At 43.0% G+C, this 20,811-nt stretch overlaps 1 protein-coding gene across 2 annotated transcripts in view; it reads right to left on the reverse strand.

The window, feature by feature from the left end:
• Positions 1–1,025: 1,025 nt before the first annotated feature.
• UQCC1 (ubiquinol-cytochrome c reductase complex assembly factor 1) overlaps positions 1,026–20,811 on the reverse strand; it is a 47,134-nt gene continuing 27,348 nt past the window's right edge. Inside the window, exons 8-11 of one of the 2 annotated variants that reach the window (XR_014616601.1) lie at positions 6,704–6,781; positions 5,212–5,325; positions 1,794–2,197; positions 1,026–1,354 (exon numbers count right to left, since the gene is read on the reverse strand). Coding sequence is in view for 1 of the 2 variants with exons in the window: in XM_084217697.1 (XP_084073823.1) it covers positions 2,063–2,197; positions 5,212–5,325; positions 6,704–6,781 (327 nt within the window). In the remaining variant the exon portion in view is untranslated. Of the gene's footprint in view, positions 2,198–5,211; positions 5,326–6,703; positions 6,782–20,811 lie in introns of both variants that reach the window. The other variant, XM_084217697.1, reaches the window with a different exon arrangement.

Raw genomic sequence — 20,811 nt, forward strand, 5'->3', positions numbered from 1 at the left:
CCAATCTGGCACCATCACTTGTGGAGCCTCCTGCCCATAAACACAGGGGAGAGCTCAGTTTGACCACATGCTGTCCCACATTCAGAGCACAGAGGTGTTCTCCCTCCAGGCTGGCCAGCCCAGGGATTCCAGCAGCTCTCCAGCCTCCATGGTGCTGTGCTCCCAGCCCCTGTTCCCATGGCATGGAGAACACGAGCTCAGGTTTAAATTACACAGCAGGAAAGGGGTTAAAGTTTAAATAACTGTTTTGTATATGAATTAATGTATGTAGCTTTGAGCCAAAATATCTACCATTAATTTTTCCACCTATTTCAGGAGCAGTAAGATACACAAAGTAAAGTTTATTTTGGTACTTGGTATACTTCACTCTCATTAAAAATAAATTAATCAGCAAATTCCTACACAGCTCAGCCTTCTTTTATGTAAATACAAGCCAGCTGTAATGAATTACAAGGTGTTATTATCTCACACACACTGTATAATACTTCACACATAAGAGGTTTCTCTGCTTAGCTCAGCTTTCAACAAAAGCATCTTAAATAAACTGCAAGCAAGTTGTTTGGGCTGTAATGTTTTCACAGAGAAGGGATACACCTCACACAGAGAGAGGGACTCTTTACATGCCTCCTTTTATAACAAGTTAAACTGAGGAAGCTCGTTCTGGAAAAAAAAAAAAACAACCTTTTTTATACACAGAAGGTTCCCTAAAAGAAGAAAAAAAAACTCCACAAGTCAGTGTTGGGAGCCTCTATGCTGCATCCCACTGCTTTTTACACAGGGAAGGGATGGCAAATATTCCCCAACACACACACTTACAAAGAAAGCAACTTGACAAGGAAGAATAGTCACAACCAGGCAGTTTCACTTTCACCAGACTAAGGAGTCACAAATTAAGGATTAAATTCGTAAATTAAGGATTATCACCTTCTACTTTTGCTTAATACTTTTATTAGGAATTAGTCCTGATTTTATAGGGCTTATTCTTATCAAAAGCATACATGGCTCAGAAAACAAACACACAGCAATTTAACCCAGACTGACATTTATTATTGACTCAGATTTTGGACAGGAGAGAAATAAAAACTCTTTTTGCCACTGACCTGGAAACAGCCTGGTGAACCATCCACCCACACAGAGAACCTCAGCCTCTGCTGATTTCATCAGTGCAGCTCCTGCTCCCCTAATTACTGTGTTGGCACCATGTGCCTGCACAGCCACACAAAGTTTTCACTGCTGTTGAAGGATCTTCCTAAAAGCCCCGGACTGCTGCTTTGGGGGATGGAGGATGGCAGAGTCCTGTCCCAGGGACACAACAGGGATGTTCTTTTCATAAAGGAGTTCCTAGAAGACAATTCTACAAAGAATGTGGAAGTATCAGCAAGGCAGACTGAACATCAGGTTCTGGGGCAGCTTTTACTGTCAGCCTAGCCACAGCTGGGCCTTTAATCTCCCTCAGACAGCCAAAGTCACAGAGGATTGCTGGGGACTGTGCATTATTCTTTGCATTCTCTCACCCTTGTGCAACAAAAAGGAGAGTTCCTAAAAGGGATTTTCACAGAAAACCCTTCAGAATGTTAAAGCAATTCTTAACTCCACTAAAACAAAGATGGACCATTCCATCTTGGTATCAGGCATTTAAAATATATACTTAATATCTAAATATGCAAAGCTCAGATTTACAATTACAACCATTCAGGGAGCAGAGGCACTACTGTGTCTCTGAGTAGCAGCTCTTTGAACAAGGCAAGGGACAGAAATGTCTTTTTGAGAGAACTCTACATCATGGTGAATACCTGGTTTCCTAAAGGCAGAAGGCAGCTCTGTCCATTTGTCAGCAAGGGTCACTCGGGTCCATAAAAAGGACAGAGGTTCTTAAAACAATGAGCATTTATTTGCAGGTGAAGATTCAGGAGCGCAGCTGTCCAGGAGGCTACCGAGGCACCACGGATGGGAGAGCTAATGAAATGTTTTCCTTCCAACAGCAAACCGTTCTTCCCAACCAAAGAGCCTCAGCCCAGTGCCATGGCAGGCACGCTTCCCAAGCTGCTCTGGCACGTGGATCTCAGAGTCCTTCGTCGTTGTAAACGGGGGACAGGGGCTTGAGGATGCTGCGGGCGTTGCGTTCCACCAGCGGCCGCCAGCTGACCTCGCCCGTCAGCAGCAGGTCCTCCCCGCTCAGCGCGTCCAGGTGCTGCACCTGCAAGCACAGCAAGTCACTGCCACGCTCCCCTTGGCCCAGGCAGCTCCTCAGCAGCTACACAAACACCTCTTTCCAAAAAGCACAACAGGGACATTTCAGCCTACTCTGCCATTTGTGTGAGCTGGACCTAAAACGGTCGCTTCCCACTGCGAAGCGTCACGGGAAGGCCGGGATAAGGATCTGCAGATCCTCTGGAGCCACCTGCGTCACTGATGCCTCCTCTGAAGGTTTGGCAACAGGGCAAAGAGGAGCCAGCAAAGCTGCCATGAGTCACCTCATCCTCCTGGTGGTTACTGCAGGGAACACTGCCTGGGCCAGAGCCCCATGGAGAGCTCCCATCCCAGAGCACACAACCGAGGCTTCAGCCACGGAAACATGGCCTGACAGCAGGGAACAGCGGGGATTTATCACATCAAAGCACACGAGTGGAAGAGGTGAACATGCAGTGAATGCTCATTCTCACAACAGAAGAAATCCCTGAATGGTTTGGCTTGGAAGGGACCGTAAAGCCCATCCAGTATCACCCCCTGCCATGGGCAGGAACACCTTCCACTACCCCAGGCTGCTGCAAGCCCTGTCCAACCTGGCCTTGAACACTTCAGGGATGGGGCAGCCACAACCTCTCTGGGCAAGACAGTTGGGATCTATTGCGATTTTAAGGTGTAATATAAGCAAAATTTTAAAAGCCCCTTTTATCATATAGCAGAGGGTCAACTTGCTGCCACTGGTCACCCTAGATACAGGAAATGGGGGAAAAAAACCAACTCATTCAAGAATGAGTCAAACACAAACCCACCACCATCAGCTCAGGAAGGCTGGGAGAGCTGACCAGGGGCACAGCACATACTGTGCTGTCAAGTATGTTCTCCTCTGGCATCCACTAATAGCCCCTGTTCAAGACAGGATCCACAAAAATCTGGGGACAACCTGGTACACAATGTTACTAGAAACAAAGGATAATTGGACAAGGAGTTTCTCAACAGGGGAAAGAATGCACCCATGGCCACAGAGGGTCACACTGGAAAGCGACCTAAGCCTGTTCCTGACAGTCACCATCAGCAGCCTCCCCAGGAGGAGTTAAACAAAGCACACAATGCTCTTTTCCTTGTTCATTTTCCCTCCCTCTCAAAATCTGTTCATTCACAGATTTTGAGTCTGAAGTCGTTGTGGATTCAATAGCCCTGGGCAAACTTTTCTTCCATAAATCTTGCCAGTGGCTTTGGAATCCACATGGAATTGTAGCATCCCAATCAACTGTGCCAATGTTCTGTCCCCACATTCCTGCGTCCCTGAATGCCTTTCCTTGCTCACTGTTCATATGCCTTCAGATTCCCCAGAGATGTCTCCCATTTTTTCTCCCATTCTCTTTTGGGGAGGGGATTCTACTCATTGCTAAAAAAGGGACAGTTTCACTGTCACCCTTAGTGCTCCTCTCTGACCCTTCTTCAGGTAATATTTTATCTGTTCTGGTGGTCAGCACCCAAACCAGACACATTATTCCAGTTCATAATGATACCAGACATGTAAAAGTGGCACCACAGCAGTATTTTATCCTCTATTTCTTCCCTAGTAGTTCTGAAGATTTGTTTTAGACTTTTTTAAACACTATGGAGTGCTGAACTGACATTTTTATAATAGGACTGTAATCTCAAGGCCTCGTTCCTGTGTGGTAACAGTTCAGAGCTCACTGGTACCTATGTAAAGCTGGGAATGTTTTCCTCAAGTGCACCACTTGTCTGCAGGAATGACCTGCCTGCACAGAACCTGTGCTCCTTCCTCCCCAATGTGCCACATTTTCCTGTCTGATCACTCTTTCCTATTAAACTGCTGATTGCTTCAGACCTATCCTTTGCTTGAATATCCAGAAGTGCAACAAATTCCCCATCTGTCAAGAAATTATCCCAAATTACATAGTTTTTATATGTGTTTGACCCCAGCAAACTTTCCTACAGCTTCACCATTGAGCATCAGCAATCTTCAGCATGTAATTAAGGCAGTCCCCCCCGAGAAGTCTCTGGCATTCTCAAAGTGTCCTCGGTCCCTTAGGAAGCTCAGCTCGTTATTTCCCATTTTCTCAGACACACACTTCCATACTGTCTCTCCATACCTCTATCTGATCCTGAATATGGTACTGGAAACATTACAGACAATGATGTTGTGAAAGTTCTGGTCTTCAATTTCCTGTCCAACACCCTCCACTTTTATTCCATAACCTCTCTCACTCTTTTCTTTGGTGCCCACATGGACTTTATCCCACCAACATTTCCTAGAGATCTGGTTCACAAAACTCCTCAGGGCTGAGAGGACAAACACTACTCAGTGTTGCCTCCTCCAGGTAATAACTGAAAGAATCAGAAATAATTCTGGAAAACAAACCCATTTATTTCTTTTCCTCAGAGATCACCAAGAGACTTTCAATCTCTATGTCCTACTTCACTGTGAGGAGAACCCCAACTCTCTAACACTGATAATAATTCTACAACAAGCTTGCAGCCTATTTCTGGCACATTTTGTCAAGCCCCTCCATAGCACAGGTCCAGAAATAGGTGAGCAGGATTGCTTTCAAGATTCCATTAATTTCTCTGCAGCCATTTGTCATCAAACTGCAGTAAGGATATGTTCTCTCTGGTGACCAGGGACAGGACCCAGGGCATGGCTGGAGCTGTGCCAGGGAGGCTCAGGCTGGAGATCAGGGAAGGTTCTTCCCCAGAGGTGCTGGCACTGCCCAGGCTCCCCAGGGAAGGGAGGCTGCCGGAGCTCCAGGAGCGTTGGGACAGCGCTGCCAGGGGTGCCCAGGGTGGGGCTGTTGGGGGGTCTGGGCAGGGCTGGGGCTGCCCTGGGTGATCCTGGGGGTCCCTCCCAGCTCAGGACATTCCATGACTCTATCATAAATATCATCCAGTTTTCAGATTTTTCCTTTCTTCTCCTTAACAATGACCACTGAATACGCAAACCAGGTTTAGTGATGAGGAGGAGCTGCCCAGGCAGGCAGCGGGCAGGCGGGGCCGCACCTGCTTGCGCACGTACTCCACCAGCAGCTCCAGGTGCCGAGGGTCATCACAGCTCCTGTTCAAAAGGTTCCTCCAGAGAGCTGATGCCAGAACACGATCATCACACAGGATTCCCTACAGGGAAGGACAGAGGGGGATTAAAAACTGCCTGTGAAGAAGGCCTGGACATGAGACACCCCCACTGGTGTACTTGGCCCCTGGCCACGGCACCTGTCCCAGAGCCCACAGCTGCCGTGGGCTCTGCACATGGAAAGGCAGCAACATCACTCTTTCCCAGAATGGAAAAACAGCCCTGGCCTTAAATTAATTTACAGAGCAGCCTGTAACCAATTTTCTGGCAAGTTAATTTGGAAAAAACCTGGGTCAGGGTATTCCAAATGTCGGAGTTGATAACTGCATTTCTGTGTAATGAAATCTTTACCATAAAAATGGTGATCTTACAGAGAAGGCAGCAGCACCTCATGGGAATGTGTGAAGCCTATGACACTTTAAAAAGAAAAATTAAAGGATATTTAATCCAATGTTGCAGAACTGCAGTCTGGAGTTTGTGATTTTTCTTTGCTTTTTTACTTTTCATTCTAAATGAGAGAGAAATCCCGCTCATCAAGAACTATCTAGATTTTTCCCATTAAATCAAATATTAGCTTTGGTTTATACAAGAATCACGTCTATTAATAGTTTTTGTCCAAATTCTCTTCAATTTTTATTGTCTTTTTAGATTATGTAGTTCTGTCACCACAGGCTCATAACTCCTGTCTTCTGCTAACACATTTACCAAAGGCAAAAGACTTTAAAACATTCAGTTAAAATTTTTAATAAGTCAACATTTGTCTTTAATCAAAACAAACATTTTGTTTCAAAAAAGATTGTCAACAAAGCACAAGCAGACACATCATGGCTATACTTAAAACTAGATTAAACCTTGCATGTGTAACACTGTCCACAACTCTATGAGATTACATTTACAATATAATAATAATGCAAATCACTGTGCAGAGAAACAATATCATTTTGTGAATAAGAGCATCTGAAGAGCAACACTCACAAGAGCAAAAAAAAAAACCAATGTAATTGTATTTTCCTCTTGAAGGTCCTGCAGACACTTGTGCAGAGTGGTGCTTTTGCCTCTCTGTCTTATTAGGCACTGCCTATAAATATTCTTGAATAGACTCCCTATAAATACTCTATAAATTCTCTCTCTGCTTGCAAAGTACAGCTGAGTACAGCAGGATTCAGAGGGAGGAAATGACTTCGTGGTGGCCAGTAAGGGATGGTGAAGCAGCAGAAAGAACACCCTGCCTTTCACACTCTCATGGTTTAAATCCATATGCTCTGTGCAGTTTTCTTCTAAGAACTTTCATTCAAGGCTGCTTCCCTAATGTAGTATTTCTCCAAAGAAATGGGCAGTGAATGTTTTCCCCACCTGGATTATTCTGTGTTCAGGAATTAGATGGTCTGCTTGTTGTACATTCCCTGAAAACAGCCTCCTTACCTCATCATATCCAAACAGAGCTGCATAGAAATTTTCTGCCATCCTTTTCAAGTCTTCTTTTAGAACAGTAGAATTAATCTGAAAAACAAACCAGAAAACCATCAGTACAGGCTTTAAGGAAGAGGTGAGGAGAAAATATTCCCAGTTTCACTGTGGGTGGACAAAGAATCAGCAGTACCCCAGTCCACCTGACTGAGATTTGGCTGCAAGCAGGAGTCAGTCCCTCTGGAACCCCCTGGGACACAGCTCCATGAATCCTGACACAGCTGAGGTGGGTGTTTCCCAGCTCACAACTGGCAGGAGCATCCCAGCCAACAGCTCTGCCACCAGCTGCAGGAGGGGAGAGAAAATGCTGCTGGGGGAGTGTGAAGCGAGGCTGCCCTTGCAGTGGCAGCACAGCCCAAGAACATGGAGACCCCTCTGTAATCAGCTATTGAGCAGCTATTCCAGACCTTCATCCATCTGCAGAAACTCGAAGGTTTTTCAATGGTTTTTTTGTCCCCAAAGCACAGATTGCAGGGATGAATGTGCTACTACAGTGGAAGTACAGGAATGCTAAAGTCAGAGCCACCACCCTGCCACTGCTCCTCCTGTACTGTCCAGACTGACTCTCAGCCAGCAAGAACATGAATTCTGCCTCTCCAGTGTCTCTAGCAGCTCAGACTCACAAGTTCTTGACTATGATTAAACTTCTTTCAGAGTCTGTGATGACACAGCAACTTCCTCCAGCTCTAAGTGTGACTCAGTCCAAGTTCCACACTGACCTTTAACTAAATTTAGGAATTGCTTAAGTATTTGCTGGGTTGGCCTAAACCACCCATTGGTGTGAGAACTGACCCCATGTGAGCTTAAAATGGGACTGGACCAACTGCTGGGTGCAGAGGGATGGCTGAAATGCCTCCTGTGCATCTCCCTCACCCACACTGCCTCTTGCCTCTACTCCTTACCTCTGCCAACAAAGTGATGCAGTTCCTCTCCCAAGGGCCCAGCTACGCTTTGGTAAAGCTTCTTCTTTGTACTGACTCACATGAGGGATCCAAGAGACACAAAGCATTTCTTTTCTACACTCTCACAGGCTCCAGAAGTACAACAGACAAGGCCAATAAGCCCTGCACACCAGCAGGACACTCAGGTGTGACACACTGCACTTTGCAGAGACAGGATTCACACACAAAAGACACCAGCCCATCACACCCACCACACTGGGAACCCCTTGTCCTGAATTCTCTCTCAGTATCCTTATGAGTATTCACCTTGGCAATTACACAACAGCTTTTCTATCAAAATATGAGTTAGTTTCTGTCAAGTGAACAAATTTCCAGTTCATATACTCTTCCCTTAAACCACTGTCTTTTTTCATCTGTTCATTTTTATAGCAATGCACATAGTGCAAACACAAGGAAAATTCCTTTTATGTCAGTTACTCATATTTTTCCATTAATATAAACTATTAAAATTCATGCAGATATTTTATAGGCTATCAAGATTTGGAGACTGGTTATTACTGAATGTTTAAAAAAAGAACTAAACATAAGAAATCAGAGGGTTAAATGATGACTGCAACTTCTGTAATGACTTAATTAAATTTTTATTGAGTACATAAACTATGATGTCATTTCTACCCAACCATGCTCAAACCTTCTATGCATGTCAGAGATCGTGGTTTTTCTCAATAGAACATACTTCTAAATAAGCTGCACTTCTACAGCTCTAATAAGGGGGAGCAGGTCTCATGTAACACACTCAATAAATTATCCTTCCATTTTAAACAAACAAATTCCATGAGTTATTATATATTTGCCACGCACTTTTTATGACATAATAAAAATGTTACCTCAAGGATTACTTAACACATACTACAAATGTTACAGCAGGCAACTGCAAGGGGCAAAGAAAACAAATAGTCCCATTACAGAGACAAGTCCTGGACTATACATCCCTGGGGAAGCAGCTTTCCCTACTAAAACCAAAGAGCAGCAGCTTTAAGTTAGCAAGAAACAGACTGATGAAGGAGATAAGCAAGTTAAACAAACATGGCAATAAATACATCTTAAAAGATATATACTTCAGATAGAAAATCTGAGTTTGGGGATGCAGCTGTATCTCAATGCAATGAAATAATATTTAAAGAAATACTGCAGTTTCTGAAGAACACAACTGGCATCAGTCAAGTACAAACACTGAAGAAAAAAAATCCTTCTTTATAAATCAAGAAAAATGAGCACATCCAAAGCAGTGTTTGCTGGAAGTGCTTCCTCTTTCAAAGCTTGTACAAGTCCTTGCCACTGGCAAGTTTCAGGATCTGGTTGGTCGTGATTCTGCTGACTCTTCCACAGTTTGTTATTAAGAAGAAAAATTGCTAGAGAATTCCAAGTGAGCAATTGCTAATAACAAGGAAAAAATCAGTAACATCTGGAGTTCTTCTTGGGACTTTGCCCCTTTGCCTTCCTTGGAGCAGCCCAGCGCAGAGCTGTCACTGGACAGATTTATGTGCTGAGTGACACAAGACTGTGTTAGTTCAAAATAAGGAACCCATTTTTGGTACACATTTCACCTTTACAAGACCTCTGAAACAAGGAAATGTACAGCTAACATTATCTCCCTGCTACAGGTCACAACTGTTCTCTGAAAGGCTCCATGAGCCTTTCTGAGGGAGCCTTTCTGCTCTGCCTGTGGGACAACTGCAGCAAGCAGCTGCTGGATTTTCCATGTCACAGTGAAGAAACCATCTTCAGCCTCAGGGAGTTCATGTGTGTCATCCAACAGCCAGTGCTGAGGGTGACTGCAGCAAAGTCTCCCAGAAGATTTTGTATTCTAAGAAGATTTCTAGGGAAGTAAGAGCAGTGTGCTCTGCTGTACTGCTGGACACGTAGCAGGAGAGCTAACACGTGGCCATGGTGTTTAAAGGGAATGCTGCTCTGGAATTAGTCCATGTCAGTGTCCTGTGAAGGACCAAGAGCTTCCTCTGGAAATGAATCTCCTCCTCCTCCCCACTTGCTTTGGCTCTGCTTTGGTGCAGAGTAGGATCAGTGTGCACAGACTGGAAGGTAACAAATGACAGGCAAGAGGAACAGTCTCAAGTTGTGCCAGGAGAGGTTTAGATTGGACATGATGGAAAAGAAACAACTTTTAAAACTTTTAAAACACTGGTACAGGCAGCCCAGGGCAGCGGTGGAGTCGCCATCCCTGGTTCAAAAAACCTGTGGATGTGGCACCTGAGGACATGGTTTAATGGTGAACATGGAGGGGCTGTTCCACTGACTGATGGGGACTGGATGCTCTGGATGGTGTTTCCCAATCTTAACAATTCCATGGGCTCTGCTGTGCCCTGCCTGCTCAGAGCCATCAGCCCAGGGGCTGAGGTGCAGGACAGGGGATCCCTGGCAGTGTCACTGCACACCTGTGTCCTGCCAGCACTGCCCAGCTGGGATGGCCACGGGCTGCCCTGCCTTGAGCACTGCAACAGGAGTTTCTTTCAGCTTCAGCTTTTGCCAGCACGTGTTGCACCCTTGAGCTACTTTAACACATTAATCCTTCCATAGACTATAAAGCCAGAAGGGGCACTTCTAACTGCCTTGTACAAGCACTAGTCATTGAATTCCAGGCAGCAATTCCTCTCTTTAGGCTGTAAGTTATGCTTGAACTAGACTTTTTTATGAAGAGATTTCAGCCAGAAGAAATGATTAGATCATAGAACCTGACCTTCTGCATATCACAGACCATTACATTTCACTGAGTTCCCCCTGTACTAAGCTCACTAAGTTGTGTTTGGCTAAAGCATATCACCCTCACAGTTGAACATGTGTATCTCATTTCATATTTGAATTTTCTGGCTTGAGTTTCCACCCCCTCATTCTCATTAGACCAATCCTGCTAGAATAAATAGCCTCTTCTGTACAACGTGTTTGCTCCTGTACCTGTACAGGATGGATGTGCCAGCAGAGTCATCTCTTCAAACCAGGACTGGGCTCTTCCAGGTGTCACACCACACCAGCAGCACACTCCTGGAGTGGTCAAAGTTGCAACAGCAAAGCAGTGGTTTATACTGATAGAGTACAAATTAATCCATGCCTTGTGTAAAACAAGTTCCACAGGTCTGAGTGCACTCATCTTGTCATGGCTGAGTCCACTCTGGGGACTGCTGCAGCCCCACTGCCGTGAACATCAGCCACTCTCACTGACACTTCTGACTGCTGGAGCAGGAATATCAGCAAAAGTTCCTCAAGACGATACAGGACTGAACTTTGATGGTAAAAATACCACTCCACAAATATTTAGGCTTCTTTATGCCCCCTCTCTCAAGCTGGAATAGGACAGAATTGCTTGTAATATGGTTTATGTTATTTATAAATAATATATAAGCACTTGCAGTTATATATGGGCTTTTTTTTTGAGTGTTTGCTCAAAACACGGTGTTAAGACACACATGACATTAAATGGGCAAACAGAGCCCTTTTATTTCCTCCTATAACATCACTTGTGCTTGCAGGACAGTAATTTTGACATGATTGAGACTATAGCTAGAATTAAGAAGATTAAATTATTAAAAAGGATTAGGAAGATTCCTGTAGCAAGGGGCCATAACAGCCAGTTTCTTCAGGCATATACTTGTGAAATTAGAAAATATTGAAGAAATTTGTATTCCAATCTTCAATTTTTGAGCCTTTTATTAACTGCTCTGCTAAGCAGATCACTGCTTGTAATTAGCCACAGCTTGAGCCCTGTGTGTTTTAAATATTAACTCTTCTGATAAATTCTCTGGTTTTAAATTAGAAGTAATTTTGTAATACACCTCCATAATCACTAATTTCAGAGAACAATCTTTAAAGCCTTCTTCAATATTCAGTGATAACCTACTCCAATATTCTTTTAACCTAGACAAAAGCTAAATGCTGGGTTGTAGCAGAACCAGCTCTTGCCAAAATCCTCAACCCATAAAAACAACATGTTAATGGAAAAAGCTGTGCATGCTCTACCTTCACAACAATTGTGCAATCATCAATAAGACCCCTCAGAGCAAGTTTATTCCAAGAAAGACCCAGAAAAGCAAGTTATACAATGTTACCTTCATCTTTCAGCAAAAGCAGATGCTCACCCCTACCCTTCTGCTACCCAGAAAATGAGGTTTGTTCCCATCTTGTAGTTTTTTAATTTGGAAGCTCTGCCATGGTAAGAGTTACAGATGCAGGGGAGATCACAGTACAATCTGAACTGTATTCAATGGCTTACTCCAAATTCCTGCTTCCCTGCAGAACGTGGCTGGCAGAGCTCACTGACAACCTCTCAAAAGAAGGATCAGGGAGAAGAGGTCAAATTGCTGGGCTCTGTCAAGTTGTGCTGATTCTCTGTAAGGTGAGCAGCTGTCAAGGGATTTTCCTGTGATGCCTCTTAAAAACCCAGTTGCTAAAAGCCTAAAGCTAACCAATGTGTTTTGAACACACCAGAATCAGGAATTCAGCCTGATAAACTGATAAGGAAGATTTCAGAACCAAGTTTGAAAGAAGCACCTGGAGAAGACAGTAGTATAGGTAGATAAATCATAAGGTAAATATGTGCCATGAGCACTCACAGGGTTCCTGCAAAGCTGCAGCTCGTCACTGAGACAAACCTCAGGGACTGTCAGAAAGTGTCACACACCAGGAACACTGACCAGACCAAGGGACCACCTACCAGGGTATCCTGCCCTCAACAGCAGCCAGAATCCCTGAGAAAAGGCCAAACCCTAGAAAAGCTGATATATACTCCTTCCAAGGATTCTCCCAACCAATTTCAGCTAAGGATACTTCCCAACTCTTGCTATCTGTTTAGAGAGTAACCTCCAAAAGGTCTCCATGTCCAGCAGCTTGTGCAGGGAACTTGCTGCACTCACCATGTGCACCCTGGTCTGCTACCCCTGAGGAGATCCACCTCCTCCTGTGGGTGCCCCTGAAACTGGCTCCTGCTGGCTTCATCTGCTGGCCCAGGGTTTCCACAGATCAGGCAGTGAATACTCATTGCTCCATCACCTTCTCACAGCACTCAGGATTTTGAGTCAGAGAATGATCCCAGAATGGTTTGGGTTGGAAGAAGGGACCTTCAAGCCCATCCATTTCCACCCCCTGCCATGGGCAGGGACACCTTCCACCAGACCAGGTTGCTCCAAGCCCTGTCCACCCTGGCCTTGGACACTCCCAGTCCATCATATTCCAGGAGATGTGATCCACCCATAGAGAAAGACTTCTGATAACTTAATCAAAATCAAGAGCAACAAAATTCCAGGGATCATAAAGTACTGAACTACATGAAACATCTTAGCTAACATCACCAGGGCTGCAGAGACAGGAAAGGTGGCATCCATTCTGAAAAGTCTTTCAGCAGAAACAGGTAAGTACAAATTGGTAGAAAATACAGTAAATGAAAATAAAAATCACAGATAATTATGACCAGTGATATTCAATGCTGATAAAGGTACTTGTAGTAGGTGTTTAAAAAAAAAATCAATAAAACCTATTTAGGAACATGCACACATTTGGCAGCTACAGTTTTGAAATGGATCTTTAAGAGAAAAAAATTAAAGTTGAACAATTCAATAGTGCTGAAAAAGATACATAAATTTTAGGAATTACTATGAAAGGAATATAAACGAGAAGAGGGACCCTATTCTGCATAAATCCATAATGTACTGCATATAAAATGGTATGCATAATTGTTACCTTTAAACTCTGAACAAATGTAAAAGTAGTAGAAAACACACAGAAAAGACCATGATGACATGATAACACATATGAGCAAACACTCAGGAAACTTTTCAGGATGAAGTGAGGAAGAAGAGATGATGGAGAGGCAAAATCATGACTGGTATCAAGCAGATAAACAAGGAATTATTGTCCACTGTTTCTCATTAAAAAAGATGTAGAAAAGAATCTAATGAAATGACCAAATAATATCTTAAAATTTAAGTGTTTTCTCATGCAACATATTTAAGTGGCAGAAGTCACTGCCACAGGGCATTAAAGAGCAAAAATTATGGAGGAGGTAACAAAGGGCTGCACATTCCTGGAGGATTCCTGTCAGTGATCCCCATGCAGCTCTCAGGTTACTCGTTAGTGAATGCCAGGAGAATGTACCAGAAGGAACTGACCCACAGCTCTGCTTCTTATCCTTTATCCCAAATACCTCTGGTCACTGGCAGCCACAGCACACACTGAATCTTCATCTCACAGCAGCAGGAGCTCTGAGCATGTTCAGCTTTGTCTATTTTTTGCTGACCTTTGTAGATATTGCTGGTATCTCTCCCCTCTGTTCTTTCCTGCCCTGACTTCCAGCAGGACAGGCACAGCTCATTAGATGATCCTGGACACCAGACATCAGGTCACTTTGCTGACTTGGCAGGAATTTCACCTGAAAAGTGCTAGTGCTATTAAAAACCCTGCTCCCTTACCATAGCCTTTAATACCCTCATGGGAAGAGGCTACATTTTATGTAGTAACATGAGCAAGAATGATCCTGCTCATACCAAATAGGTCATCCTTCCCTAGGGGAAAAATAGTTAAGAACACAAAAAACTATTTTTTCTCCAGAATCTGGGGTCAGGACAAGCTTCTGTTGGAGGGGAACAGCAAGGCACCCATCTCCTCTCCTAAATTTGTCAAAAAAAAATGTTTATTTCATTTCAAATGGAGTGAAAATTGTTAGAGTCCATACAATTAGTCAGCAATTAACCAGCCTAATCCTTACTGCTACAACCTTTATCCAGTGACAGAGGCCAGGATAACTGCAAATACTCACAACTACTATCACCTTTTCAAATCCATTTCTGTATGCCTGGCAGACTGGTTGATTTTTGTTTGCTCCATCAGCCTCCCCACTCTCTCCTGGCAGGGCCCTGCTCATACGTGACCTGTTTGACATTCTCCCATCAGTTCCACATTTGGGTAAAATTCTAATTTGAAGTCACATTGCTTTCACCTTCTACCAATATTTTGCACCTTCTGGTTTCAATCATAAGCTGAGAAAAACCCGATTTCCCCAAGCATTCCTCCTCCCCAGGGCTTCAAACACACGCAGGCCACAGAACAGTTAACAGTTTAATATTTTCTTGCCAATATTTTAAGAGTGCAGAAGGTTCCAAATTGCTGGTAAAATAAACAATGCCAGACTGTGAAAACTCCTGCCTGCCATATACTCTGATGTTAACAAGAGTTTCTTTATTACTGTAACCTTTCAGAAGAGAACAAAAATTATTTCTCTACCCTAGTTCTGCCCTCAAGTAAAAGGCAAAGGAGGAAAGCGAACCATGAAAAGGCTGCATGGTAAGATATTGTGAGTTTTCCATCTTACTTCTGCATTTCATTCAGATTCAATGGTGCTGTGAATAAATAAACTTCCAGAAGATCCTAAAAACACAGGCAAGGATTTTTCCTTACACAGTTTCCTGAATAACACAGATTAAACCTATATATGGGTTATCTTCCCTCCTGCAAGGACATTCTAAAACAGGAAATACAAAAGGGTAAATTTAGGATGCTCTCAAGGAGACACATCATTTTTAAGCTCTTGGTACCCTTGTCCTCTGGGGCTTTAGTCTTGTATTTCTACCAAAGACAGGGGCTCTACAGTCTTCAAACAGCCCCTCCAGACAGAATTGCTGGTACTCAGCATCAATGAGACAAGTGACCCCAAAGCTCTGGGGACACCCCCTAAACCCCTGCTCACCCACAGACCTGCCTTCTGTGCCCTGCCAGGTCCTTCTGCATGCCAAGCCCTGGGAAAACCCTCTCAGACCAGGGTTGTTCATGTCCCATTACAGACCAGGACTGTGTGACCCCATCTCCCATCTGGGACAGCCCAACCATAAACTTGTCCCTTTCATGTGCACTTTCTCTCCTGGCCTCAAGGTCTCCTGCCTAACTTCAACTTCACTAAAATCAACATGATGAACACTTTGCTACCAACTAAGAGAGATCTCCAAGATTAGAGATGCTGATATTTTAAGCTTTGGCACTATTTCCTGACCTTTGAATGAAATAAAAACATTCAAGCTCTTACAGGAGTGTAATTGGAATTAACTAATTAATAGAGATAAAGCAAGTTCTGTGTAAGACCAGAAAGAGAAGAGGAAGACTGAGGACAGAAAAAGGAATAGAATCCATTGAGATTCCCAGACCAGAATGGAAAACAGAAAAGCACCTCAGTTTCCCTAGATGTGTACAGAAGTATCCCATGCTGCTGCTTTACTAGGGTTGTAAAAGAAACCAGAGGAGTCAGCAAGTGTGGAAGCAGGCACTGGGATTACTGCAGGGATTGCACTTGCACTTCCTGATCATTATCTTTTCTTCTCCTGTGGGAGCAGTTAGCAAAGGCAGTCAAAAAAAAAGTTTCAAAGAGCTGCTAGTTCTGTAAATGGATAAAATGGGCCAGAGACCTCAGAAAATGGAAGCAAAAAATAAACAAAGCTCTAGCAATAAAATACAAGACTCACTCCCAAGGTGGAAGCAGAAAATATCAGTGCCTTTCTATCAGCAGAGAAAAGCACAAACAGCAATGTGATTAAAATGTATGGGAACAGCAGAGAAGCTCTCAATGGTTTGTTTGGTTTGATTTACAACAGAGTCTGGTCTTGGTATTATTTCTGTTTTCATGGAATAGCTCAAAAGAACATTCTGGGAGAAGAACCTTTCCCTATAAAATGGACATAGAGTAACATAACACTGAAAAATAGATAATTCTGGAAAAATGATATCTCTAGAAAAGGTACAACAAGGCAGCTTCCAGTGTAATTCCTGCAGGCACTCAAGCAGGGCACAGAACAAGCCAACAACACTACCTTACAGTAACAGGATCCAACACATCTGGGAAATTTAAATTGATTTTTTTGTGCCAGAATTGATTTTTTTATGCCAGAAAACTGGGGCAGGCCATCTGAAGAGAGCCCAAGCATTTATTATATCTTGATTTCAATACCAGGTATCCTCAGCATGGCCCAAACATTTCACCCAGGTGTGTTGGTTCCACAGATGCTGTCTCTAGAAGAACTACACAAGAAACAACTAGACAAAGAGACCCATATTTCAAAGCTCCATGTGCTGGTAAAGCTACATTTGCATCATTACAGTTTGTTCCAGACATCACAGCTGAGATAATTCAAGGTAACATTCCATGCACGTGCTCTACCCTACATATTTAAGTTATTAAGATTTCCAGAATCAAATTTACTGAAAGTACCTACTATTATTCATCCATGAAATTACAAAGTACTGGAAACTTAGTGTGAACTTTCAAGCTCTTTGAGAAAAGATCAAGGGTTGATGAACTTTTTTTTGTGATGTTCTGGAAACAATAATTTCAGGTAAAACTAATCATACAATGTCTGGTATCCTATTTTAAAAAAGCCACAAAAACTATACAGAACAATTTTCTATCTCACTACTTTGGCAAGGGTTTAGTTTCTTTGTTGTTTTTAAAGGGAACTAGAAACTGGTGAAATTTTATATATTCCAAGTGGTCATCAAAAATTGTAACATTTTTCTCCTTAAAATGTCCTAGTAAAGCATTTCAAAATATACATAGATAATTTAAAACTCAAACTTCTCTTCTCTAGTTTTATAGGTTTTTAAAAACCTTTTTCAGCTGTACTGAACACTATCCTCTGTATCATATCCCAGTCTCCATTTCCTTAAACAAAATCAGAACCTTCTCTGCAATGTTTTGCTTCAGTACATTCCCTTCATCCCAACTCCCCATTCCAGCCCCAAAATACTGCACCCACCTTCCTCCTGCCCCATTCTCTCTCAAAAATGTAGTTTCCCTCCTGTGCATCCAAAACTGACTCCATGACTTCCAACAGATTTTAGAGGCAGGCCAGGAGAGGACCCCTGAACATCCCAGGACAGCAGCTTCCCACTTCAATTCATACAAAGATCAAGTTCTAGTTCAAAATTGTATCCTTTTTACACCCTGTCCTCTCATCCTCTAAAGCCATTCCACAACTTGCTGGTCTCACCCTGACCAAGCCTTCTGAGTCTTTAGTTATAAGGCTCAAACTTTTTGTTCTCCAGAGTAAGAATAACTTAAAGAGAATGAAACTGAGTTTAGGAAATTCTGTAGCTCCTGTAAGGTAAATAACCATTTTTAATCAACTGAAATTTTCTAATTATGAAAAGAGTATCAAGAGAGAAAATGGTGCTCAAGTTCCCAGAACCAATTTCAGCTCTCAGTTACATGTATTGATTCTGATGCTGTTACTTCAGATGTACATGAGTGTAATTGAGAGCAAATTATGGGTCACTGGGTATAAACAGCTCCAGCTAAAAGTGTAACAAAGGCTGTATTGTGCTACACACAGCAGAGCCAATAAACGAATTCAAAAGACACCTAGATGTGTTCCTGGAAAAAAAAGGGGGTAGGAGTCAAAGTGGTCTGGTGGGAAAACAGGAAAGTGAGATTATGACAAATTAAAACAGGTTTGGCACACTGGGCTGGACAGCCCCTCCTAGTCCTATCTCTTTTAGAACATTTATTTATTATAAAATGAATTGGCAGCTTTTAGAACATTTATTAATTATAAAATGGATTGTTATTTTGCACTGAAAACAACTTTAATTCATTTCAGCAGCAGAATGCCACCACCACAAACACAACCAAGGCAGGTAAAGTGAGCCTGCAACCAGTTACAAGTGCTGAAACAAAGCCTGGTGCATCTTCCTGAGACACCACAGGATTTGCACCCAGAACTATCAGTGTGGGGTGCTCGGAGGAGGGAGAAAGGGTGTGGAGGTTTTTTTGGGTTGAAATTTTTTGAGTGGTTAAAAGTCTGTTTATTTGTTTATTTATTTATTTATTTATTTAACCCTCATATCTCCTGTCCTGCTATCAGCTGAAATCCTCCTCCAGGGAATACCTGCACGTCCTTCCTATCAACTCTGCAGCTTCATCTAAGGGTATTAAAACACACTTAAACTTTTATAACTACTTTTAAATCCACACTGTTACTAAAGCACAATACTGAGATCAACCAGGTTAATTCTCAGGTGGCTCCAGAACTCCCTTAGGGAGAAGACAGCAGCAATGTCCAGTCCTGAGAGAATTCCCTTTCCAAAGTGATGAGGCAGCTGCCAGCTTGCACAGTGTAAATCTATTCCCTGCAAGCCACGAGGTGGAGATCTCTGGCAAAGCAGGATCCAAAGGAAGTCTTTTACCCAGCCTAATGTTACTATTAACACTTGGAGCCATTGCATCAAGCCAATTTTTCTGTTTGTTTTTAAAGTTTGATAGAAATGTCACTAGTGGAAAAATTAAGTAAAGAGCACTGGTTAGCCACAGAACTGGACACACCTGGCTGCAAACCCACCAAAAGAGACTGACTTCATTAGTACTAGGGACAGCAGAGTAAAATTTATATCTGAAATATGCCTGCACCAGTAGAATTTGCTGAGGCCACAGACTCTCTGTGTGTTTTTACAGCTGTGTCAAGTTTGGGTTTCTGACTCTTGCCGACATTCAGGAGTGCTGAAGGAGCTCAGGCTAACAGGTCCCAAAACTTTGTAGCAGAGATTTAGATCTCAGCAGTTTTAACAACCAGGTTTTGAAATAATACAAACTCAATTTGGAGCTGGAGCTGATGTAAATTTGCAGTTAAAATGCTTTACATTCTACCCCTTTCAGCTCCAATGAACCAGTTAAGAGCAGATGGCACATTTCAATAAACCATCAGTACCACCTCAGGAATACAGTGTCCATTTTCTACATCAAGCGCTGGCATTGTTGCTGGATTGGAAGCAAGCTAAAGAACTGCAGCTTTGTAAGTCAGCAAGTTAAACTGATTGCATCCAGGCAGCAATTCCATCCAGATGCTCTGTCACTTGTACCACAATACAGGAATCAGAGTTAGAGATTTAACTCTGATACACTGCATGAGAGAAAAGGCAAGGAATGGAATTTCCTAACCTCCTAGGATCTATGCAGATGATAAAATTCAGTTCTCTGAATGTAGTCAGTAAAGTTTCTTTTCATTTACTTCTGAGAAAGACTCAGATTCTGAAATTTAAAAGCATCGACACAGGAACATTAATGTCATCTTCTTTTCATCTGCTATTCTTGATGCATTTGAACACCTTCTTTTGGAGACAGAATATGCTGATTGCAGGAATACATCACTTGAAAATAAATTGTTACTACACATATCCTTCCATCATGTCACAAATCCTCTGTCATTACTTCAGCTTCAGTTTAAAAAAATCATTAGGGATAAAGAGGTCAAGATGAATAAAAATAATGTAGCACTTGGGAAACTGCCCTTTATTGGTCACTCAAAACTCCTTGCAACTGCCAAAGGAGAGAAGTGAGAAAGATTTCAGTCAGGGTACAGCTCTGTGCAAGGAAGGAAGGTGAGTGGAGGAGAGTGAACAAGCATGGAAAAAATAGGAACTGCCCATGTAGGAACATGAGTGAAGAGTTTTATGAAGCCAGAATCACTGCCAATGATGAAGGAAAATGAAGCAGTGACAAGAAGCAAGGGAACTGGTAACATCTTCAAACATCAGGGCATAGATAATTTTCATCTAACATACAATAAGTATTACCAGAAGAGACCAAGAAGTTTGTTCATCTCAACAAAATCCCAGAACTTTTTGGTTGAAGGTACCTCAAGGCTCATCCCATTCCACCCCCTGCCATGGCAGGGACACCTTCCACTATCCCAGGCTGCTCCAAGCCCCACCCAGCCTGGCCTTGGACATTTCCAGGGATCCAGGGGCAGCCACAGCTGCTCTGGGCACCCTGTGCCAGGGCCTGCCCACCCTCACAGCGGAGAATCCCTTCCACAAGGCTAACCTAAATTCCCTCCCTTTCAATGTGAAGACATTCCCCATTCCAGTCACTGCAGATCCTGAGGAAGGGTTCCCCTCTGGCTTCCCTGTAGCCCCTTCAGATTCTGGACAGGTGCTGGGAGGTCTCCACACAACCTTCTCTCCTCCAGCCTCAACAGCCCCAACCTTCTCAGCCCGTCTCCATAGGGACTGACTACGAATAATGACTGAAAGATCAGGAATAAATAAAAGATTTAAAAAACCAAACCAAAACAAACCAAACCACTGCAGAAAATGAAAGCCCTCCCTAAGACTACAGTGAAG

This window comes from Fringilla coelebs (genome assembly GCF_963513975.1).
Source record: "Fringilla coelebs genome assembly, chromosome: 18".
NCBI lineage: Eukaryota > Metazoa > Chordata > Aves > Passeriformes > Fringillidae > Fringilla > Fringilla coelebs.